Source organism: Tarenaya hassleriana, unplaced genomic scaffold, assembly GCF_000463585.1.
Source record: "Tarenaya hassleriana unplaced genomic scaffold, ASM46358v1 Cleome23, whole genome shotgun sequence".
In the NCBI taxonomy this organism is placed as follows: Eukaryota; Viridiplantae; Streptophyta; class Magnoliopsida; order Brassicales; family Cleomaceae; genus Tarenaya; species Tarenaya hassleriana.
In genome coordinates this window covers 1076535-1097697 of record NW_010965625.1, presented here as the reverse complement: position 1 = coordinate 1097697, position 21163 = coordinate 1076535, and the positions used below count along the sequence as shown (strand labels likewise).

At 34.3% G+C, this 21163-nt stretch overlaps 1 protein-coding gene across 1 annotated transcript; it reads right to left on the bottom strand.

Annotated features, from left to right (window-relative positions):
- LOC109116754 lies at positions 1–1017 on the bottom strand. Its single transcript, XM_019202731.1, has one exon. The coding sequence runs from the start codon at positions 1015–1017 to the stop codon at positions 1–3; it is 1017 nt and encodes a 338-aa protein (XP_019058276.1).
- Positions 1018–21163: the final 20146 nt, after the last annotated feature.

The window sequence follows — 21163 nt, the reverse complement described above, 5'->3', positions numbered from 1 at the left end:
TTACATGATGGGATGCACCGGAATCAAGTAACCATGGTGATGAAGGTTGTGGAGGAGGTACAGCCGCGTGATGAGCTGTGGGACGCCATGGAGAGACGTCCGATGGTGGAGCCGAGAACTGATTGGAGGTCCGGGAGATCGGTGCTGGGAGAAGGTGACAAGTCCTTGCACTATGACCTTGGGTGCCACACAATTGGCATTTTCCAAGGTAGGGCCGAGGAGATCCGCGCGTGTACGACTGAGTGTTTGTCGTAGGAGATGGCATCCGATGATTGTAGGTTGAGTGTTGTCGGCCACCGCGAGCACGCTAAGGGGGACGGCCACTGGAGTGTGCAACATGGGCGGAGATCGGAATATCCGATGGTTGAGAGACAACCAAATCAGCATCTCATGAAGTTCGATGAATGAGATAGATGTATCTCGAGCATGAACCGCATCTTTGACCGCCTTGTACTCATCACCTAGGCCAACAAGAATAAGATCAACAAGATCTTCATGATCCATCGGTTTTCCGAGCAATGCAAGTTCATCCGCCTTGATCTTGAAGAATCGCATGTATTCATCGATTGATTTGGCTCCTTTGTTATGCCGACGTAGTTGTTCTTTTATTTGTTTTACATGTCCATGACTGGAGCGTCCATAGGTGTCGGCCAAAGATTTCCATGCAGCAGCAGAGGAAGAGGACGTCGCGACGAGTGCTTGGCAAGCGGGTGAGATCGAGCCAAGGAGTGCTGAAAACACGAGCCGATCTTGACGGTGCCATGGGGTGTACATCGGATTTGGCGTGATGGTGTCATTAGTGATGACCGTGGACGCCGGAGCAGTGGTTTGGTCGAGATAAGACTCGCGGTTGTATCCTTCGAGGAGGGCTTGAAGTTGGATACTCCAAGTGATATAGTTTGTCCCGTCAAGTTTGGAGACATTCGATACATTGACGTTTATCAATGTAGAGGCAGGATCGGCGGGATTGTGCGGAGTGACATTGTCACTGGGAAGCGTGCCGGAGCTGGTAGCCATGGTGGAAGGCGGCGGCGCTTAGGAGGAGTAACTGAGGTTTGAAAAAAAAAATAGGGTTGTGGGGGTATTTTTGTCGTATGACAAATTTAGGCTCCTGATACCATGATAGACTTTGGAAAATATATTTTGATTATTGATTCTCAAATGACATACATGAGTTTATATACAAGTATGACACGAGCAGAATTAGGAAGATATGATACACAAATCAAATCATTGAAGATATACTCCTATAGATATGGTAACTACTAATACCCGACCCAACAGTTGGTGGCCTAGTGGCGGAGAGGGGACAAAGTCATCCTCAAGGTCCTGGGTTCGATTCCACTGGTGGGGAGGGATGTAATTTCTGGATTAAAATGGTCCATATACAAAGGCTGGTACCGGGCCTAGGGTGGATGTAGTTGGGCCGAAGGCCCGAGGAACCATCCTGGTTATCAAAAAAAAAAAACTGCTAATACCCGGTCTCATCCTTCGGGAAGAAGTATTTCATAGAGTGAATTTGAGTCACAGTAGAAACGTACGTGCGTTCTTCACCCCCTAAATGTATTTTCTGTTTGCATATTGTTTTGCAGCTTGTCTTTTGTTAGCCTTCAAAATAAGGAAAGGAAGAATACAAAAGATGAGAAAAGAGTTTTGAGAGTTTCCCAATAGAGTGAATGTTAGTGAAAGAGAATAGTAAAAACGTTGAAAATACACTACGAATTTTAAATTATGATACAAAGGTAAAGGTGAAGAACGTAATAGAAATGAAGTCCATATTAGTAAAGATGTATTTGAAAGAGTGATGGTTGTAGTAGAAAGTGATTGAGATAAGATCATTTTAGTTAAACTAGTTATAATAGGGGAATATATTAATGTGATTAGTGCTTATACCAACAAATAGAATTAAATAGTGAGTGTAAACAAAAATTTTGTAAGAATATTAATAACCTTAAGTAAAATGTATCGTGTGGAGAGTATATTTTTATTTGTAGTGATCTAAATATACATGTTGGAAAAGGTTACGGGGACATATATAGAGGTTTTGGTTTTGAGAATAAGGATGAAAAAGGTAAAAATGTTCACTTTCAAAAGAGACAATCACATTTTATTTAAACAAATGAATAAATGATATATATATATATATATATATATATATATATAAAGCGATAGAAAAAATATTAGAGACGACGATATTAACGAGAAATACAAAAAAGTTATTTCGATTATGTGTATAACAATAGCATAGGTAGTGACCTTATAAAATTAGAAATCAATAAGAGAGAAAAATATGAATTATAATAGAATGATTATATGCATCGAGTTGAGACACTGGTTAAATAATGAAAATATATAAATTATATGGATACGATGGTATCTCTATTGAAATGTGTAAATGCTTGTAGATGAAATAAAATTGGTTTGCTAGTTTTCTTTTTGATAATCCGGAAAAGGAGCAGGGAAGTCCAGATGAATGCCCCTCCCTACGCTTGTGTTTGAACCCAGTGTAAGAATATGCTTTACATGTTCTCTTACAACTAAGCCACCCAAACTTAGGTAATTGGTTTGCTAGTTTGTGTTGCAAGATCCTAATATCAAAGAAGATATCGAAAGAATAGAGATATACACTTTAGTCTCCATTTTTTTTTAAAATAAAGAAGGTATCCAAAGTTGTGCAAAATGATAGAGGGAGGAAACATACGAATCATACCACAAAGTTGGGTAAATGGATTGTAGAGAAGTGTCCACGTTGTAATATATCTATTTTCGTCAACTAATTTGTTTTTTTTTTTATATATGGAGGAATAAGGTGTAGATAATTATCGAGTTGGGATAAAAAAAAAATTATGTGTGTGAAAATTTTCTTATCCATTTGACACAATTCCTCTAAAGGAAAACGAGTCACAGAAATCACAATTATCGATATGATCATTTTCATACTAGTATTAATGATACTAAGAGATCAAGAATTTAGAATTGTTCCAAACAATTAATATATATCATTATATAACATATATGCAAATTAGACAACAAAATATAATGTATTCATCAATGGATCGGTTATAAAAGTAAATGTTATTCGTAGATTATTTTAAAACACCTAACCCGACACCGAACCGATATCTCCCGTTCTCTCTCACCAAGCTTGAAGCCCGACAATATGTTCTTAGTAAAGGCCTTCCATATGGGCTTTGAAGCCCATTAGATTTGCTTCCCTTCAATTTTTATCTATTTTATGCTTTTGATTATCCCAAATTTGCAGGCAAAAAGCTTTATGATTCACCCCGTTCATATATAATCGAATCTAAGTAAAATAAAGATTCACAATTTATTCTTCTTATAAAAAAACATAAATAAATCAACAATAAAAATTACCCTAAAAAAATACTACAGTCAAAATTACCAAAATGTACAATAATAAGTAAATATGGGTAAGAATTTGCATAATCACTGTACTCTCTAAAAGCAACATTTGTGCGGTATGCTACCTTAATGTATGTTGTTACACTATCATTTCCATCAAAAGAATATACTATTATTATTTCGGTTACTAATATCTTATCGATTTTTTTTGTCAAAAGTTGGTGTTTCCATTACTTTCGAATCTGTATCGAAATTTCTTTATAAATACGCTAAAAAAAAAAGAAATTGTCGTATAGTTTGTATGAAATTCAACTACCATTTTGAGTCTATTCTATTAAACACGGCATATATTGAGAATAAAAAAGAAAAAAAAAATATCACATCCAATCGGAAATATAGCAAAAATACTTTTACTTTGCTACAAAGACTTCACGCTATACCCTTCAAAACCTTAGAGTTTTGAAAAAAAAAAGGAACAAAAGATATAATTAACCTTTCAGAAAAGTAACGTGATACACCTCTCCCACTTACTTAGCCATTTTGAATTCATCTATCTCGTTCTCACACTTTGATAACTCTTTATTTCTTTCTTAACTTTCTCTCTCTACTGTTATCTTTCTCTCAACTCTTCCATTTTTCTCCTTCTCATTTCATTTTTACGCATAGAAAAACAAACGAAAAATGATTATTTCGTTGAACATATCTTCACCGCCGACCTCATACCTTATTTTTCTTGAGTCGATCTAAGATAGAACAAATGACAAGAACTGAAGGTAAGTTCATTAATACAAGAGATTGGTTCGATGCATAAACTTTGTGTTTTGGGTTTGAGTTTTATGATTTTTAAAATGAATCGTGTGGTTTTTGATGAAAATGAGACAGATGCATAACAAATATGTCGAAGAATATGCAAGAGGCGCATATTTAATTTCAAATAAATGTTCGGAGCGATAATGGAATGGATTGACAATGAAAACAAAGGTACGTCACATTGGTTACACCGTTTAAAATTTAATTTTGGTCGCACTGGTCACACATATCACATTGGTCACACTAGTCACACTGGTCACACTAGTCACCCTGGTCACACCGTTCAAAATTTAATTTTGATCACACTAGTCACACTGGTCACACTAGTCACATTGGTCACACTGGTCACACTAGTCACACTGGTCACTAGGGATGTCAATTAAACTCAGAGCCCGAAACCCGGCCCGAACCCGCCCGAAAATAATAAGGACATGGGCCTAAAAAATATAGGCTCATTAAATTTCGGGCTTTCGGGCTTCGGGCTAAATGGACTGCGGGCCACTCGGGCCGGACCGGTCGGGTCTCGGGCCGGACTTGAGGCCCATTAATTTTTTTCTAACCCTTTTTTCTAAACCAAAGTTTTACCTCTCTATGATTATCTTAATTTCTTTTTAACCATATTACATCATTTGGTAATCATCTTTTGTATTATTTTTTTACTAAATCAAACCTAACATGCTATTTGATTAAATTTTTTTGTTTTATATTTTTTTTCACTCTATATTGGTTTTGTTTCGTACTAGTAGTTTGGATTTTGTTCTTCGATGCATATAAATAAACACATGTTCTATATTTATATATGTGTATCTTTTAACCAAATGATGAAACTTTATTTTGGATCCAATTAATACTTTTTAAAGTGATGAGAACTTTTATTTTTTTAATCATATTACATCATATATATATATATATCAATTTATATTTTTGAAAACGTAGAAACTTTTAAATATATATATTTTTAAACCTTTATTTACATATGAATATATTGATTCTTTTTCTATATATTTCAAATTAATTACATCATATAATTATCTTTTTATACTATGTTTGTTTTTTTTAATATTTTACATTATTATTATTATCGTAGAAAAAAAAATTTATTTGATAAAAAATCTGAAGCCCGGCCCGAACCCGCCCGAAGCCCTATAGGGTCGGGCTCCGAGCCATTGATCCTAGACCCGAAAAATAAATGGGCAGGCCGAGCCGGCCCGAAAAATTCTAGGCCCGAATTAAGCCCGGCCCGAACCCGGTCCGACCCGCCCATTTTACACCCCTACTGGTCACACTAGTCATACTAGTTACCCTGGTCACACCGTTCAAAATTTAGTTTTGGTCACACTGGTCACACTAGTCACATTGGTCACACTGGTCACACTAGTCACACTGGTCACACTAGTCACCCTGGTCACAACGTTCAAAATTTAGTTTTGGTCACACTGGCCACACTGTCACATTGGTCACACTAGTCACACTGGTCACACCGAAAATTTTTAAAATTCACGCGAAAAAATTTAATTTTTTGTGATGGAGGGAGTTTTAAAAACTTTAAAATATTTAATTTTTTTCCTAGGAAATCGAAAATTGCTTTTTTCTCTCTTCCCATTAATGTTTCTGTCATTGGAACCTACGCCAATGGGTATTATGGGAATAACATAATTATAAAGGTATGTTTTGAAGTAATTTTATTTTTTATTTTTGTAGGGGTATGCCATGAAATCTTTGTAGCATTATAGGGGTATTTTTTATAAAAGCCCCATCCAATCGACATCGAAGTAATAATAACACAATTTAACTTTATTTGCAAAGAGCAAACGACGAAAAAAGAAAGATTATGGGACACCTCGGACTAAAGGAGCAATTCAAGGGAACTAAAAAACCCAAATTTGTTTTAGCTTAATAATCACCGTAAAATACTTGTACTTTTCTCTAGTCTCAATTTAATACCTGTACTTTTTTAATTACTAAATAATACCTGTACAATTGGTTTTTCTCCAAATAAATCCTATACTTTTAAATTATTGGCCAAAAAATATCTACCGTCAAATAACCGCCACGTAGACAAACGAAAATCCTACGTGGCGGCGAAATTCTCAACATCTCTCCTAATCATCGCGCCATGTCATCGTCACGTCAGAAATTAAATAAAAAATAAATAAAAAATAATTAATTAATAAATTAATTAATAATTCATTAAATAAATAAAAATCATAAAATAAATAATAAATATATATATATACATACACATATATATACATATATGCATATATACATACGTATATAAATATATACATACACATATATACATATATATATACATACATATAAACATACACACACATATATATATATAAATATATATATATATATACATACACATAAATATATATATATATATATAAATAATAAAAAATATACATATACATACACATATACACATATATATACACATGTTTATATACATACATATAAATACACACACATATATATATATATATATTAATACATATATACACTACAAAAAAACAACGTTTTTGCAACGAAATTTGCAACGAAATTATTTTCGTTGCAAACTTTGCAACGCTTTCGCAACGAAAAAAGTTTGCAACGAAATAATAACGAAATAACATGTTTTTGCAACGCGTAGCAACGCAATATATTCGTTGCAAAGTAGCAACGAAAATTGCGTTGCAAGTTGCAACGATTAGCAACGTTAATTGACGGGCGAAAATGTTGCAACATATTTGCAACATATCACATTGGTCACACTAGTATATATATATATATGTATATATATATATCTATATACATATATTTATATATTTATATGTATGTATATATATAGCATGTATATGTATATATATTATTTATATATGTATGTGTATGTGTTGTATATGTATGTATATATATATGTGTGTGTATGTATATGTATATATGTATATATATGTGTATGTATATATATGCGAATGTATATGTATTTATTTATATATATATATATGTACGTTTATATATATGTATATTAATATATATATGTGTATGTGTATTGATATGTATGTATATATATGTATATATATATGTGTGGATGTGTATATTTATATACGTATATATATGTACATGTGTATTTATATATGTGTATGTGTATATGTGTATGTATATGTATATTTTTATTATTCGTATATATGTATATTTATGTGTATATATATATATTTATATATGGTATATATATGTGTGTTTATATGTATGTATATATATGTATATATGTGTATATGTGTATTGATATGTATGTATATATATGTTTATATGTATGTATATATATGGTATATATATGTGTGTTTATATGTATATATATATATATGTATACATGGCGCGATGATTAGGAGAGAGGTTGAGAATTTCGCCGCCACGTAGGATTTTCGTTTGTCTACGTGGCGGTTATTTGACGGTAGGTAATTTTTGGCCAATAATTTAAAAGTATAGGATTTATTTGGAGAAAAATCAATTGTACAGGTATTATTCAGTAATTAAAAAAGTACATATATTAAATTGAGACCAGAGAAAAGTACAGGTATTTTACGGCAATTCTCAATAATAATAATAATAATAATAATAATAATAATAATAATAATAATAATAATAAGGGAAAATGAAAAAAACCTACACAGATTATATCAAATGTGTAAAATTAGTACATCAATTTTTAATTTGACAAAATCTTCCACTCGATTTCAAATTTTCCCGTTTTCCATCACCGATTGTTTCTTAGATTTCCTATTAACACCAGAGAAGGAATTAACTGTGCCACATCAGCGTCCGATAGCTGATGTGGCGTGACACATCCGAAAAATACCACGTTAGATGATACGTAATCTGCCATGTCAGCAATTCGGATTACTTAAACCGGTTTATTTGATTGCATCGGTTAAGTGAAAACCGAAATTTTTTTTAAAAAAATTAGGATTTAGGGTTTGGCATTCCTCTCTCCTCTCCTCTCCTCTTCTCCTATGGTGGTCCAAAACTCTTCCTCTGGTTCGCCTGCATCGTGTGTGGCTTGCTCCATTTCTGAGTTTCCAAACGTAAAGCGGCAATTGAATAGAATTTCAGGCAATCAGATTCACAAAAGAAAAAGAGAACTAAAAATTTCAAAGTCAAGCAAGAAAACACACCTGGAAAGAGGTAGAAGAATGGTCGCCAAAGAAAAAAAATCAGCAGATGGACACAGGATTAATGCAAAGGGGAGGTGATAACGAAGGACGCGTAATTAAGGATTTCTTAAATTCAAACAAATTGACAAATAAGAAGAAGAAAATCCAGAAAATTAATTAATTAATAGAACGGATCAAATGTGTTGGAATCGTGCCATTGAAAATCTATACATGGGTCTGGGAAAGTGGGTGCACGTTAATGGAAAAAAGAATCCAAGAACAGAAAACAAATTACATAAAAAGAAACTATAAAAACAAAATAAAAAAAATACATCAACTTTTCAATTTTTTCAAAAAAAAATTGAAGCAGGAGTAGGAGAACCATGAACACCGTGAACCACCGAGAGCAGGAGCGAAATTGGAGCATGACCGAACCACCGAAGTAGCGAAACTGGAGCAGGAACACGAGCGAACCACCGAAAGAGCAAAACTTTAACATAAGCGAACCACCGAAGCAGGAGCGAACCACCGAGACGACTACCACCCACGTCGGAGCAACACCGACATGAGTCGGAACCACGCCGGAGCTCGTTCATCTCACCGGAGATCGTCTCACAGAGGAGGAGAGGAGAGAAGACGAGAGAAGATGAAGTTCTGAAAGTGAGATCCCAATTTTTTTTTAAAAATTTCGGTTTTCATTTAACCGGTGCAATCAAATGAACCAATTTAAATAACCCGAACTGCTGACATGGCAGGTTAGGTTACGTGTCATCTGATGGGTATTTTTTCGGATGTGTCACGCCACGTCAGTTATCGGATGCTGATGTGGCACGGTTAATTCCCTCTCTGTTGTTAATTGGAAATCTAAGAAACAATCGGTGATGGAAAACGGAAAATTTTGAAATCGAGTGGGGATTTTGTCAAATTAAAAATTGATATACTAATTTTACACATTTGATACAATATGTGTGGGTTTTTGACATTTTCCCTAATAATAATAATAATCTTGTTTAAAAATAAATAAGAATGAAAGAAAAAGACAGAAGAGAAAGCATTAAATATAATGGAGATGTCATAAGGTGAGTCTGTCAAGTGAACATCGAACAAACTTCCAAGGTGGCATTTTTTGGTCAGCACTCAGCAGCAGCCATAATAACACCGAAATCCAGGGGTGTAAAATGTGCGGTTGGACCGATTTTAATTCGGGTCTAAATTTTTTTTGGATGGGTCAGTCCGTCCATTTATTTTTCGGGCCTATCATCGATGGTCCTGAATCCGATTCTATAGGACTTCGGATGGGTTCGGACCGGAATTTTGGATTTTTTATTAAATAAAAATATTTTTTTATAATAATAATAATAAATAATAATATAAACATTCAATGAAATAAAAATAAAATTAAAAAAATTATTCAATTGATCAATTGTCTAACACTAAATCCGATAAAAATATACTAAAATAAAGATAAATTTTTTTATCACATCAACTACAACTAAAAACTTTTAAATTAAAAAATGATCATATAAACTTTAAAATATATATATATATATATATATATATATATATATGATTTTAGAAATAAAATAATATATAATTTAGCATTTATATTAATCAAACCCATCAAATATATAAATATATATAACATAAATAAAAATTTTTTATATTATATGAGAATAAAAAACTAATCATTCGATATGTTTCGGGCTAAATGGACGGGCCGGACGGATATCTGACCGGACTCGATTCGGGCCTGAATTTTTACTAAAATATTGCTCTATTATTTTAATTTATTCATAACAAAAACAATTATTTTATATTTTTACTATGAGCATGTCTTTTTTTATGAATTTGAAATCCTGTTAAGTGTGTGAACTATGGCAGTCGACGATGAAAGTGACGATAAAGACTTAAAACGACAATGATAAACCGGTTTCTATAGTAATATAATAAAACGACTACAATATGTTCATTGAATGATTCTAAACAACTTTATTACAGATCATCGTTATGCATGGATATTAATATTAGTTCATTTAGTTTTTAACTATCCGGATATTTGTTTTAGGAGATTTTTTTTTTATCTAATTGAAATAATCGAAAATAATATTATTTCTAAATCATCACGGAGATTCGAAATCTGGAAGTGAGAAGTGAATCATCACGTAGTCCAAAAACAAAGATATTGGGCAGTGGCTTCTATCTTTTAGTATTTCATACATACATACATACATACATACATACATGCATACATGCATACATACATGCATACATACATGCATACATGCATACATGCATACATACATACATACATACATACATGCATACATGCATGCATACATACATGCATACATACATACATACATACATACATGCATACATACATACATACATACATACATACATACATACATACATACATACATACATACATACATACATACATACATACATACTGCATACATGCATGCATGAATACATACAAACACATATACATGCTTACATGTTGGAAATATAATAAGAGAAATTATAAATGAAGGGAATGGAGCATTTAAGTGGCTCCACCAAATCCTCTGCCGTTGTCTCATTTGAATGTCTTCATGATTGGGTCTCCCATGTGACGATGCTTCTCTTCATAACTTTTGCCATTTCTTTATCCATGGACCATCGTTTCCCCTACCTCGTCCTCTTTCATTCTTTTCCTCTTTTTTTTTTATATATTTATAATTGTATTATTCTGCATTTGTATACATTCATTATCGTAAATTATGTTATTTATAATGTTTTTATTTGTCGTTGTCGTCGACACGCAAATTATGTTATATTACAATAAATTACAACATCTAATAAAGAATGTCGAAACAACCAAGGGAGACTGAGACTGTAATTGTCATGCACACATATATTTGTTATTATTGTTTATTAATTTTTTTATACATGCATACCTATATATACACACATATATATATGTATGTGTATATACATATTTTTTTTATGATGTAGATTTTTTTTCTTTATGCACTTTTTCCTAGTGATCGATTTGCCACGTTGGCGGGTTAATAAGCCACGTGAGCACGCTCGCAAAGCATGCAAGCACATTCACATTTCACGTCGGATAAGAGGGTTTTTTGGACAAAATTCAGGGGTTAAGGGTTTTTTTTAACAAATTGTTGTTATTGAAGGTTTTGTCTAATAAATATTTTAGTTCATATACTATCGAAAAGTTTCAGTTTTTTTTCGATTTTCTAAAAAAAACTGAAACATGATGGGCTGGTTCATCATTTTCCTGAAAATTAAAATCAACCATAAAAAAACTCATAATAATTAGCTAAATAACCTAAAAACCCTAATTATTGTTCATCAGACATTTCAGAAAAAACAATTACAAAGTCAAAATACATTAAAAGTTTGAATTTCATGATTAAATTTCATGATTAAAATGCCTCGGAGACTAACGACGATGGAAGAGCCTTGACTTAATTTTTCTGTCGGCCCACCCTTAAACATGCCACTCAATATATCACATGCTTCCAAACCATATATTATCCTTGTTTTGGTAGGAAAAAAATAACTACCTAACTAATATTTTATCATATCATACTCTTTTTTTAAAATAATTATATTTTAGCATTTAATGGCATAGGGTCTAAAATACGAAATTAAAAATCAAAGCCATTACTCCTTTTAGGTTGGCGGACATTAAAACGGTTGGGCAGTTCTTCCAGGTCGCAACCAATCACGTAAAACAAATTTCTATATACCTAAAATAAATTTAAAAGTTTTACCAACAGTACAAAAAAAATCTTAAAATTCGATACAAATGTCGATGTTTTAATTGTTGTTCCGTAGGTCATCGTTGGCAATATTTTGTAGTCTATTTTGTTATTACTATTATTTTTAATAGAATTTTCGTAGTGTGTTAATAAATAATGACGCACACACACACATATATATATATATATATATATATATATATATACACGATCATCACAGCCATGAATTTGAAATTTGAATATGGAAATAAATCAAAAGATTTATGAAAATGACCACAAAATTATGTTTTAGTAAATTCTTAATCAATTTAATAATCATATTAAAGTTCATGATAGTTTAATTCAAATGATATTACTTAAAATATATGATATCGTTTCATGCATCTACTAATGTTCGTCGGGTTTCGACTCTCTCTTATCTACGTCTAGGACCGTTGTGCCGTACATGGACGCCATTTATTTGACATGTGGTAGGACACTTGCGACGATCTATTATGGGGGTTAAGGACCCATGAATAAAAATTTATAATTTATTTTCGAGAGGGACCCAATAATAGATTAGTATGTAGGTTGCATGTGTTATGTTCGTACGATTTCGTTCTCTTCCATGGATTCCGGATGTTCTAACTTTTTTTTTTTTTTTGATAAAAGCGGATGTTCTAACTTTGGGTGGTCCACCGTCGTTTGCCACAGAGATACGCTCAATTCTTCTATGGCGAACTGCATGCAACATCCGTTCTTACTTATGGACTAAGAGAAAAAATATTGGTCCGTCAATCTTTAGTATATGGGCAATTGTACGGTTCAACTTCACCATCTCTGCCAAGTAGCACACTCAACACACGGACATATTTTCATTTTTATCCAAGTACGTAACAATCTACATCGGAGAATTATATAGAATTTGCAAGCTAATATTATATTCTTAAGCTTCCTAAACATGCAAACTGTAATTATACATCCTTCTTCTAATATGTTATTTTTTAGTTTTAGAAAGTACACTATCAATGAATCAAAGGAAAACATTGGAATTTTACATTCAAAAAAACATTCATGTTGTGGAAATAAAAAGTTTTTGAAGCAAATTGAAAAACTCTAAAATGACACAACTGTGAATTGATGAAAGCATCACTTAACATTTCAAAATACAACTATAAATTTAGCAAGGATGTCACAAAACTCACATATACACACATGTATATAGTTTTGAATTTAAAAAGTAATTAAGATGAGAACTAAGTACGGGCTCATTTACATAGGCGTTTGGGACCCCATAGAATTTTAGGGTTTGTCGTGTAGTGAAGTGGAGGAGACAATGCCTTTGTTAAGACAACCCTCCCTACGTACGTGACGAGACATTTCTCTTAATCATTGCGAAAGTGCTTTATTTATTTTAATCCGATTTGTCTTCTTCGTGTAAAACTTATGATCACATTAATTATTTGAACTATTTTGTGTTTTGTATTTCTGTGATTAGGTCGTAGTTATAGAAATAGATCCTAATTTTTTTTGTTAAAGGAAATAGATCCTAATTAAAGCGAGTGATACTAATTTGTTGAATCTTTCTTGAGACATTGTTAAATGCAAATAAGATTTCAACTTTGAAAAATTTCTCTATAAAGATGCAACAATAACAAGTACGGCGGCCTCGGGTTGAGGAGGGTGGAAGTCTGGAACCGCATCCTCTGTCTTCGATTAATTTGGTTGCTTTTCACGAAGGGGGTTCTTTGTGGGTTGCATGGGTCAAATCTCATTTATTGGCTGGCAAGTCATTCTGGGATCTCAGGACAACAGGCAAAGGGAGTTGGTCTTGGAAAAAGTTATTGAAACTGAGATGAGAGGCTAGGACATTCTTGAGGTGTCAATTGGGGAACGGATCTTCCTGCCACTTCTGGCTGGATTCTTGGCTCCCACAGGGGCCACTGATTGCTAAACTAGGAGAATCCGGTCCGCGACAGTTGGGCATCCCTCGCCAATCCCTTGTGAGTGTTGTTTATTTTTCGGATAGCTGGCATCTACCTCCTGCACGGAGTGAAACGGAAGTCAGATTCCACAACCAGCTTCTTCAGCTGGGAATATCTGGATCTTCGAATGCGGTAGATACCTATTACTAGTCATCCTCTTATTCTGATTCCTCATTGCTGTCATTCAGTACGTCCAGGGCTTGGGATTTACTTCACTGCTTCTCCTCGACTGACATCGTTGCATGGCATAAGAGCGTCTGGTTTGCTGGTTCGGTCCCTAAACACGCGTTTATCTCATGGTTGGCTGTCAAAAAACGGCTATCAACGCGGGACAGATTGCTCTCGTGGGGGTTAAATACACTCCCTGATTGCTTACTTTGTGGGTTGGAAATTGAAACTACAGATCATATTTTATTTGGCTGTGGTTTTTCAAATGGGATTTGGACCTCTCTGCTGGTTTCATACCCTCTCTCGGACTGTTTGGCATCATTATTGCAGGAAGTTCTCATATGGGCAAACCGATGTTCGAATGACCCGACGATTAGGCTCATGGTCAAACTACTGCTACAAGCGGCTATATACCTAATATGGAGGGAACGAAACACTAGGCTTCACGACACTCAGTCCAAACATGCGGACATTATCCTTAAGGATATTCTAGCTACAACACGAAGGCGGCTTTCTTCGCTCAGAGGCTCAAGCATGGACATGAACGCACACGACTCGTTGCTAACTATTTGGTTTCGATATTTTGAACGTAGTTGATTCAAGATTTTGTATTCTCTCATATGAGTTTGATTACTGCATCTTGGGATTGGGTGTTTTGATACTCTCACACCAATTGTTACTGTACAACATATTTTGAAGTTAATATATATTTACCTTTACCAAAAAAAACAATAATAAGAATAGTTAATGAAATTTTATAAGCAATCATTGTATTAGGAAAGCAATCCATACATTTCAAAAAAATCAAAATATCAATAGGTTTTATCAATTCTTTAGGTAAAACTTCTTTCAATAATTTTATTTCCATATATAATTCATTTCCATCAATATCAGATTGTTCGTCTTTTCTAAAATTATTTTCAAATGTATCACAACAACATTTTATATTTGTGTTATTCAAAAAACGCAATTTTTCTGAAATAAATAAGAAACTAAAAATATTTTTATATTCTTGATATTGTTTGAACTTTCTATTAAATGAGCCTAATAAGTAATATATAAAAAGTAATTTATTCTAAATAGTTCTTGATGAGAAAATGAATTATTAGAAGATGCATCATCTAAAATTGTCACACCCGCATCCCGCTTACGGTTGTGCCACATGGACAAGTAAAATAACAATCAAAACATTTCGAAATGTAAAATCGCGGAAAGATTAAAACCATTCATTTTAAATATAATACAGCGGAAGACGTATAAAATACATAAATACGTTTGTACACGTATGCAAATATACCAGTATATAATACAAGTGGTGAATGTATAATTCAAAAGTCTGAAGTCACCACCCTTTTATTTTCGAAAAATAAGTCCAAAGTAAGTATACATGATCTGGAAGTCCAATTGTCACTGGAAGCCACGTCTGCCTTAGTCACTACTGTTGCTCACGACCTGAAACGTTGCGTAACAACGTCCTAAGCTATATGCTTAGGGAGGAATTCGGGTGTAACCCGAGATTTCTATTTTTATTGAAAACGGCCAAGCAATATAGTCAATATTATAATATACAAGCGACGAGAAATATCAATCAGATCAATCATCGTGAAAATCAATCAGCAATCTCAAACAAATCCGTCAATCGTCTCTACGTGTATCTCACACGTAGGTAATTCAACAACTCATTCATGCCTGTGTCGAACACGAGGCGCAACAGTCCAAGCAAAATCGTTTGCGAGGACCTCAAGTGATCTTCATACTCCTCATCGGTCACCGATATCACGACTCTCGGTACCGGTCATCTCCATACCCACTCCAGACATCGATCCCCGATGCCGCCGACTGCCGGGCAAAGCAGCTCTATGCTAACTCCCCCTCGCCGACCATCCGCCTCGGAAAATACTCATCAGACCCGAGCTCAAGTCTTTCAAAGTATATCCGTACCACCTCGCCGGGGGACACACGCAACTACCCGGGTCTCAGGTTTATTTGCCTATCAACGGGTGACACACGCAAACCCGAAGTCCGTTCCATGGCCAATGGAACGTTGGCGCGGTTGCCAAAGAACCGTACTTCCTCGTCATGCATTCGGGTGACACACGCAAACCCGAATACATGAGTCGTAGGATGCCATAACCGTTCATCAGGGAACGATGGCGCGATCGAAGATCGCCACAATCACAATCACAATCACAATCACGTCTCCACAAGATGATAATCGATCCGGATCGAATATCATATCGCGAAGATTTACAATCAAGACAATCATTGTGATATTATAAAAAAAAACCCATCTACAATCATACACTGAACAATACCCAGACCCATCCGAGTAAGGTCAATGCCATGTCATCTACCCTGACAAGATTTCTCAATCACAAACGGTCATGCATTATTACTTACCGTACACAAGGTCAAGCATAATTTCTTTTAAATTTGTTCTTATGTATTTTACTTATTTTTATGATTTATTGAATCTTTTAAATCATCGGTACGATCAAACTAGATTCCGGCCCGTCCGGATTACTAGTTCGGCTCGTCCTGAGATTGATATTTACCCGGTCACATCGTTTGGTCTGAACTATGTATGGTCCGGTTTGAACTGAGTTTAGTCATATTTTGGTTAAATTCTGGCTTTACGATTAGATCGAGTCGGTCCAATTTCTGAATCGTTTGCTTCATTATTTATTCATTTATTTATTATTATTATTTCTTTATTATTATTATTATTTTATTATTATTATTTTGGCAGTTCGTGTTAGTCCAGTTTATGACCCATCCGATCTTTTTGTTAGATTTATGTACTTATTCATTTATTTATTATTATTATTATTATTATTATTTTATATATATATGAATTTTTCGTGTTTCTTTGTCTAGAACCTTAGTCTGGTCGGTGTGGAACCCGTCCGACCCGGTCTAGACTTTGAATATTATTTAAACACAATAATTCATAGATATAAAAAAAAACAATCATAAATATTCAAGCAACACGAATCAATCAACAATTTTACACACACACAATCAAACTCCGAAGACAATAAAAATAAAATTCTCGAATCACATCCAAATTCACTCACCTGAATTATGCCGATTATTTTGCTGTGACGGTAGTTTTCTCCGGATTGATTAGAATCCTCTCAATAATAAATTTTCTTTTTACTTTACTATATATATATATTTTTTTTTACTATTAATTATTTACTATATTATTATTTTTTTACTTTTTGTTTTTACTCTCTCTCCCTATATATTTTTTTTTTCTCTTGCTCGCACTCTCACTCTTGCTCTCTCCCTCACCACGACACCTCCTTTTATAGGAGAGAGTATCTTTTTTTTTTATTCATTTTTTTTATAAATATTATTAATATATTTAAGTGGCAGAGCCATTGTATATTTATTTTATTATATAATATATATGTATTTATAACGTGGGCGGCTTAATGCCCACCTACTTATTTATATATATTAATAAAAATAATATTATTTATTATATTAATATATTTTAAGCTTTAATTAATTGAAAAAATTAGGGTATTACAATCTATCCCCCTTAAATTGAATTCGTCCTCGAATTCATGATGAAGTCAGGATAATATTGGTATACCGAACAGATACGGATACTCAGATAGTGGTCACGTATATCCCGCTTTGACTCCCATGTCATATTCGAGACTCCTTGACTTCGGTATATGACCTTGAATAAAGGAATCTCTTTGTTTCACAATTGCTTGATCTTGTGGTCAACGATCTGTAGTGGTTTGTCTTAAAATCGGACATTGCTGATCAGTTCAATCACTTGCGGCAAGTTCGGACGATGATTTCAAGCTATACGCTATAATTCTTTTCGCGATCACTGTATATGGTTCAATATATCGAGGCTTGAGCTCTTCCTCCTTTCCGAATCTCGCATGGCCTTTGATAGACTGTACTCGAAGAAACAGTACTTGATCACCCACATCCACTAAGAAACTTGTCTTCCCCGATCTGCATAGGATTTTTTTTTTCCTATACAACTCATAAATGAGTCTTAATAGTGTGGTTAATCTTCGTTGTCTCTTCCACAATATCAAGTTTAAATACTCGTCGCCCTCCGATCCCCGTCCAACACAATGGCGTCTTAGAAGGACGTCTATACAATGCCTCGTAAGGTGGTATACCAATACTGATATAGTAACTATTATTGTACACAAACTCATACATCATCAAATGTTTATCCCATGGAACTCCCAGTCCAATATGCACGCTCTCAACATGTCTTTGAGTTTCTGGATGGTTCGTTCTGATTGTCCGTCTGTCTGCGGATGATATGCGATACTCATCTTTAACTTTATACCCAATGCTTTCTGTATCGCACCCCACATTCGGGATGTCAGTCGAGGGTCACGATCCGAGATGATATCACTCGGAACTCCGTGTAGTCAGACAATCCCATCAATATAAATTTGTACCAAACGGTCCACAGTATACTCCTGTCGAATCGGAATAAATTGTGTTGACTTGGTTAATCGATCAACGATTACCCAAATAGCGTTCTTCTTAATTTGTTTGCGTCATTGGTAATCAAACTACAAAATCCATAGCAATAGAGTCCTATTTCCACTCTGGGATCTCTAACGACTGTAGCTTCCTACCTGGCATCTGTCGCTCAGCTTTTACTTGTTGACATGTAGGACATCGAACAATGAAATCTGCTACATCTTTCTTAATAATAGACTATGTGTATATACAATTGTCGCAATCCCTGATTCATTTTGTTGGCTCCATGATGAATAGTCAATCTCGATTGATGAGCATCACGCAAGAAATCATGTCTTAAATCACGATAATTTGGTAGATAAAGACGATGATGAAGTTTCAAAGCGCATTCGTCATTTAGCGTGTAACCCTTCTTACTGTATTTGCCCATGTTTTCAATGAATCATACTAGATCTGGATCACTGCGTTGTCCTGAGATAACACATTCGCTTAAACTTGGAGCTTGATCCTCCTAAGAAATCATCATGTGTCCTAACATAGCTATCAATATTGTTATATTCTCTACTGACGATGATAAGACTCGTATAGTCGATCAGATTCTATTTCGACTCAAGGCATCGGCAACTATGGTTGCTTTGTTCGGATGATATACAGTTTTCAATCATAATCGGTTATCAACTTGAGCCATATTGGCTATCGAAAATTCAAATCTTTCTGAAAGATTAAATAGGTCAATATCTTATGGTACATATTCACCTTAACCATTTCACCGTATAAATAGGATCTCCATTTTCGCTAACAGATGTTTACCAATCCATAACAACTTTGCTCTTTGAGGGATCCACCTGAATCCTACGAGTCAAGAATACATATTCCAGAAAGACGATCGTTTTGTCGACGACTACGAAACAAAGTTACTAGACTTCTATAATATGAAGTTGATCTTGTATAGACCGAGCGACTGAATATTCAAAAGTTCTTCATCTGTCTTTATCCATCTCTGCAAAGAAAAGATCAAGATACAGGAGTATCTCACCTTGAGCAGGAACATCTGCCAATTCTTAACGTTGGGACAGGACGAGTGTGGGGAGCAACAGGACATGACAAAGAACTCGAAGTGACCAACATGTCTTCTGTACATCCTCGATTTCACACGAATATGATGGTATCCAGATCGTAAGTCAATCCTGGAATACCATTTTTCTCCCTGTAACTTATCAAGCAATCATCAACCATCGGTGACGGATAACGATTTTTTATGGTTACTTGGTTAAGTCCTCTATAGTCCATGTAGAGTCGCATTGTTCATCCTTCTCTTTTACAAGCATTACTGGTGCATTCTAAAGAGATACACTCGGTCGAATGAATCTCTGCTCCATCAAATCATTCAACTATTGCTTCAACTCTACCATCTCGGTAGGAGCCACATGATATGGGATATTGGCTCCGTACCCGGTATTACATCAATAGAAAAATCAACTTCTCTGTGCAGTAGTAGTCCAGACAAGTCTTCTGGAATATATCCTCGAATTCCTGAACCACTAAAGTGTCCACAATACACGTTCAGATAGACTCGCCATTAGTGGGATGGAGTAGTAAAAGATACTATTACTGGACACCAATTCTAATGAGATGAATTCAGAGCTGAGTTCGAGGAGAAGCATTACAAGTGACAAGACCAAGAATACCGGATTGTGAAGTTCATTAATCCCTAGTAGAACGATCGTTTTGTCGACGACTACGAAACAAAGTTACTAGACTTCTATAATATGAAGTTGATCTTGTATAGACCGAGCGACTGAATATTCAAAAGTTCTTCATCTGTCTTTATCCATCTCTGCAAAGAAAAGATCAAGATACAGGAGTATCTCACCTTGAGCAGGAACATCTGCCAATTCTTAACGTTGGGACAGGACGAGTGTGGGGAGCAACAGGACGATCAAGTCTAGGACCAGACTCACCCCAAAATAAAAAAAAACAATCATAAATATTCAAGCAACACGAATCAATCAACAATTTTACACACACACAATCAAACTCCGAAGACAATAAAAATAAAATTCTCGAATCACATCCAAATTCACTCACCTGAATTATGCCGATTATTTTGCTGTGACGGTAGTTTTTCTCCGGATTGATTAGAATCCTCTCAATAATAAATTTTCTTTTTACTTTACTATATATATATTTTTTTTACTATTAATTATTTACTATATTATTATTTTTTTACTTTTTTTTTTTACTCTCTCTCCCTATATATTTTTTTTTTCTCTTGCTCGCACTCTCACTCTTGCTCCCTCCCTCACCACGACACCTCCTTTTATAGGAGAGAGTATCTTTTTTTTTTATTCATTTTTTTTTATAAATATTATTAATATATTTAAGTGGCAGAGCCATTGTATATTTATTTATCGTCCTGTTGCTCCCCACACTCGTCCTGTCCCAACGTTAAGAATTGGCAGATGTTCCTGCT

Excerpts from the sequence above, each read along its gene's own strand:
- LOC109116754 (XM_019202731.1), bottom strand. The coding sequence starts at position 1,017 with ATGGCTACCAGCTCCGGCACGCTTCCCAGTGACAATGTCACTCCGCAC.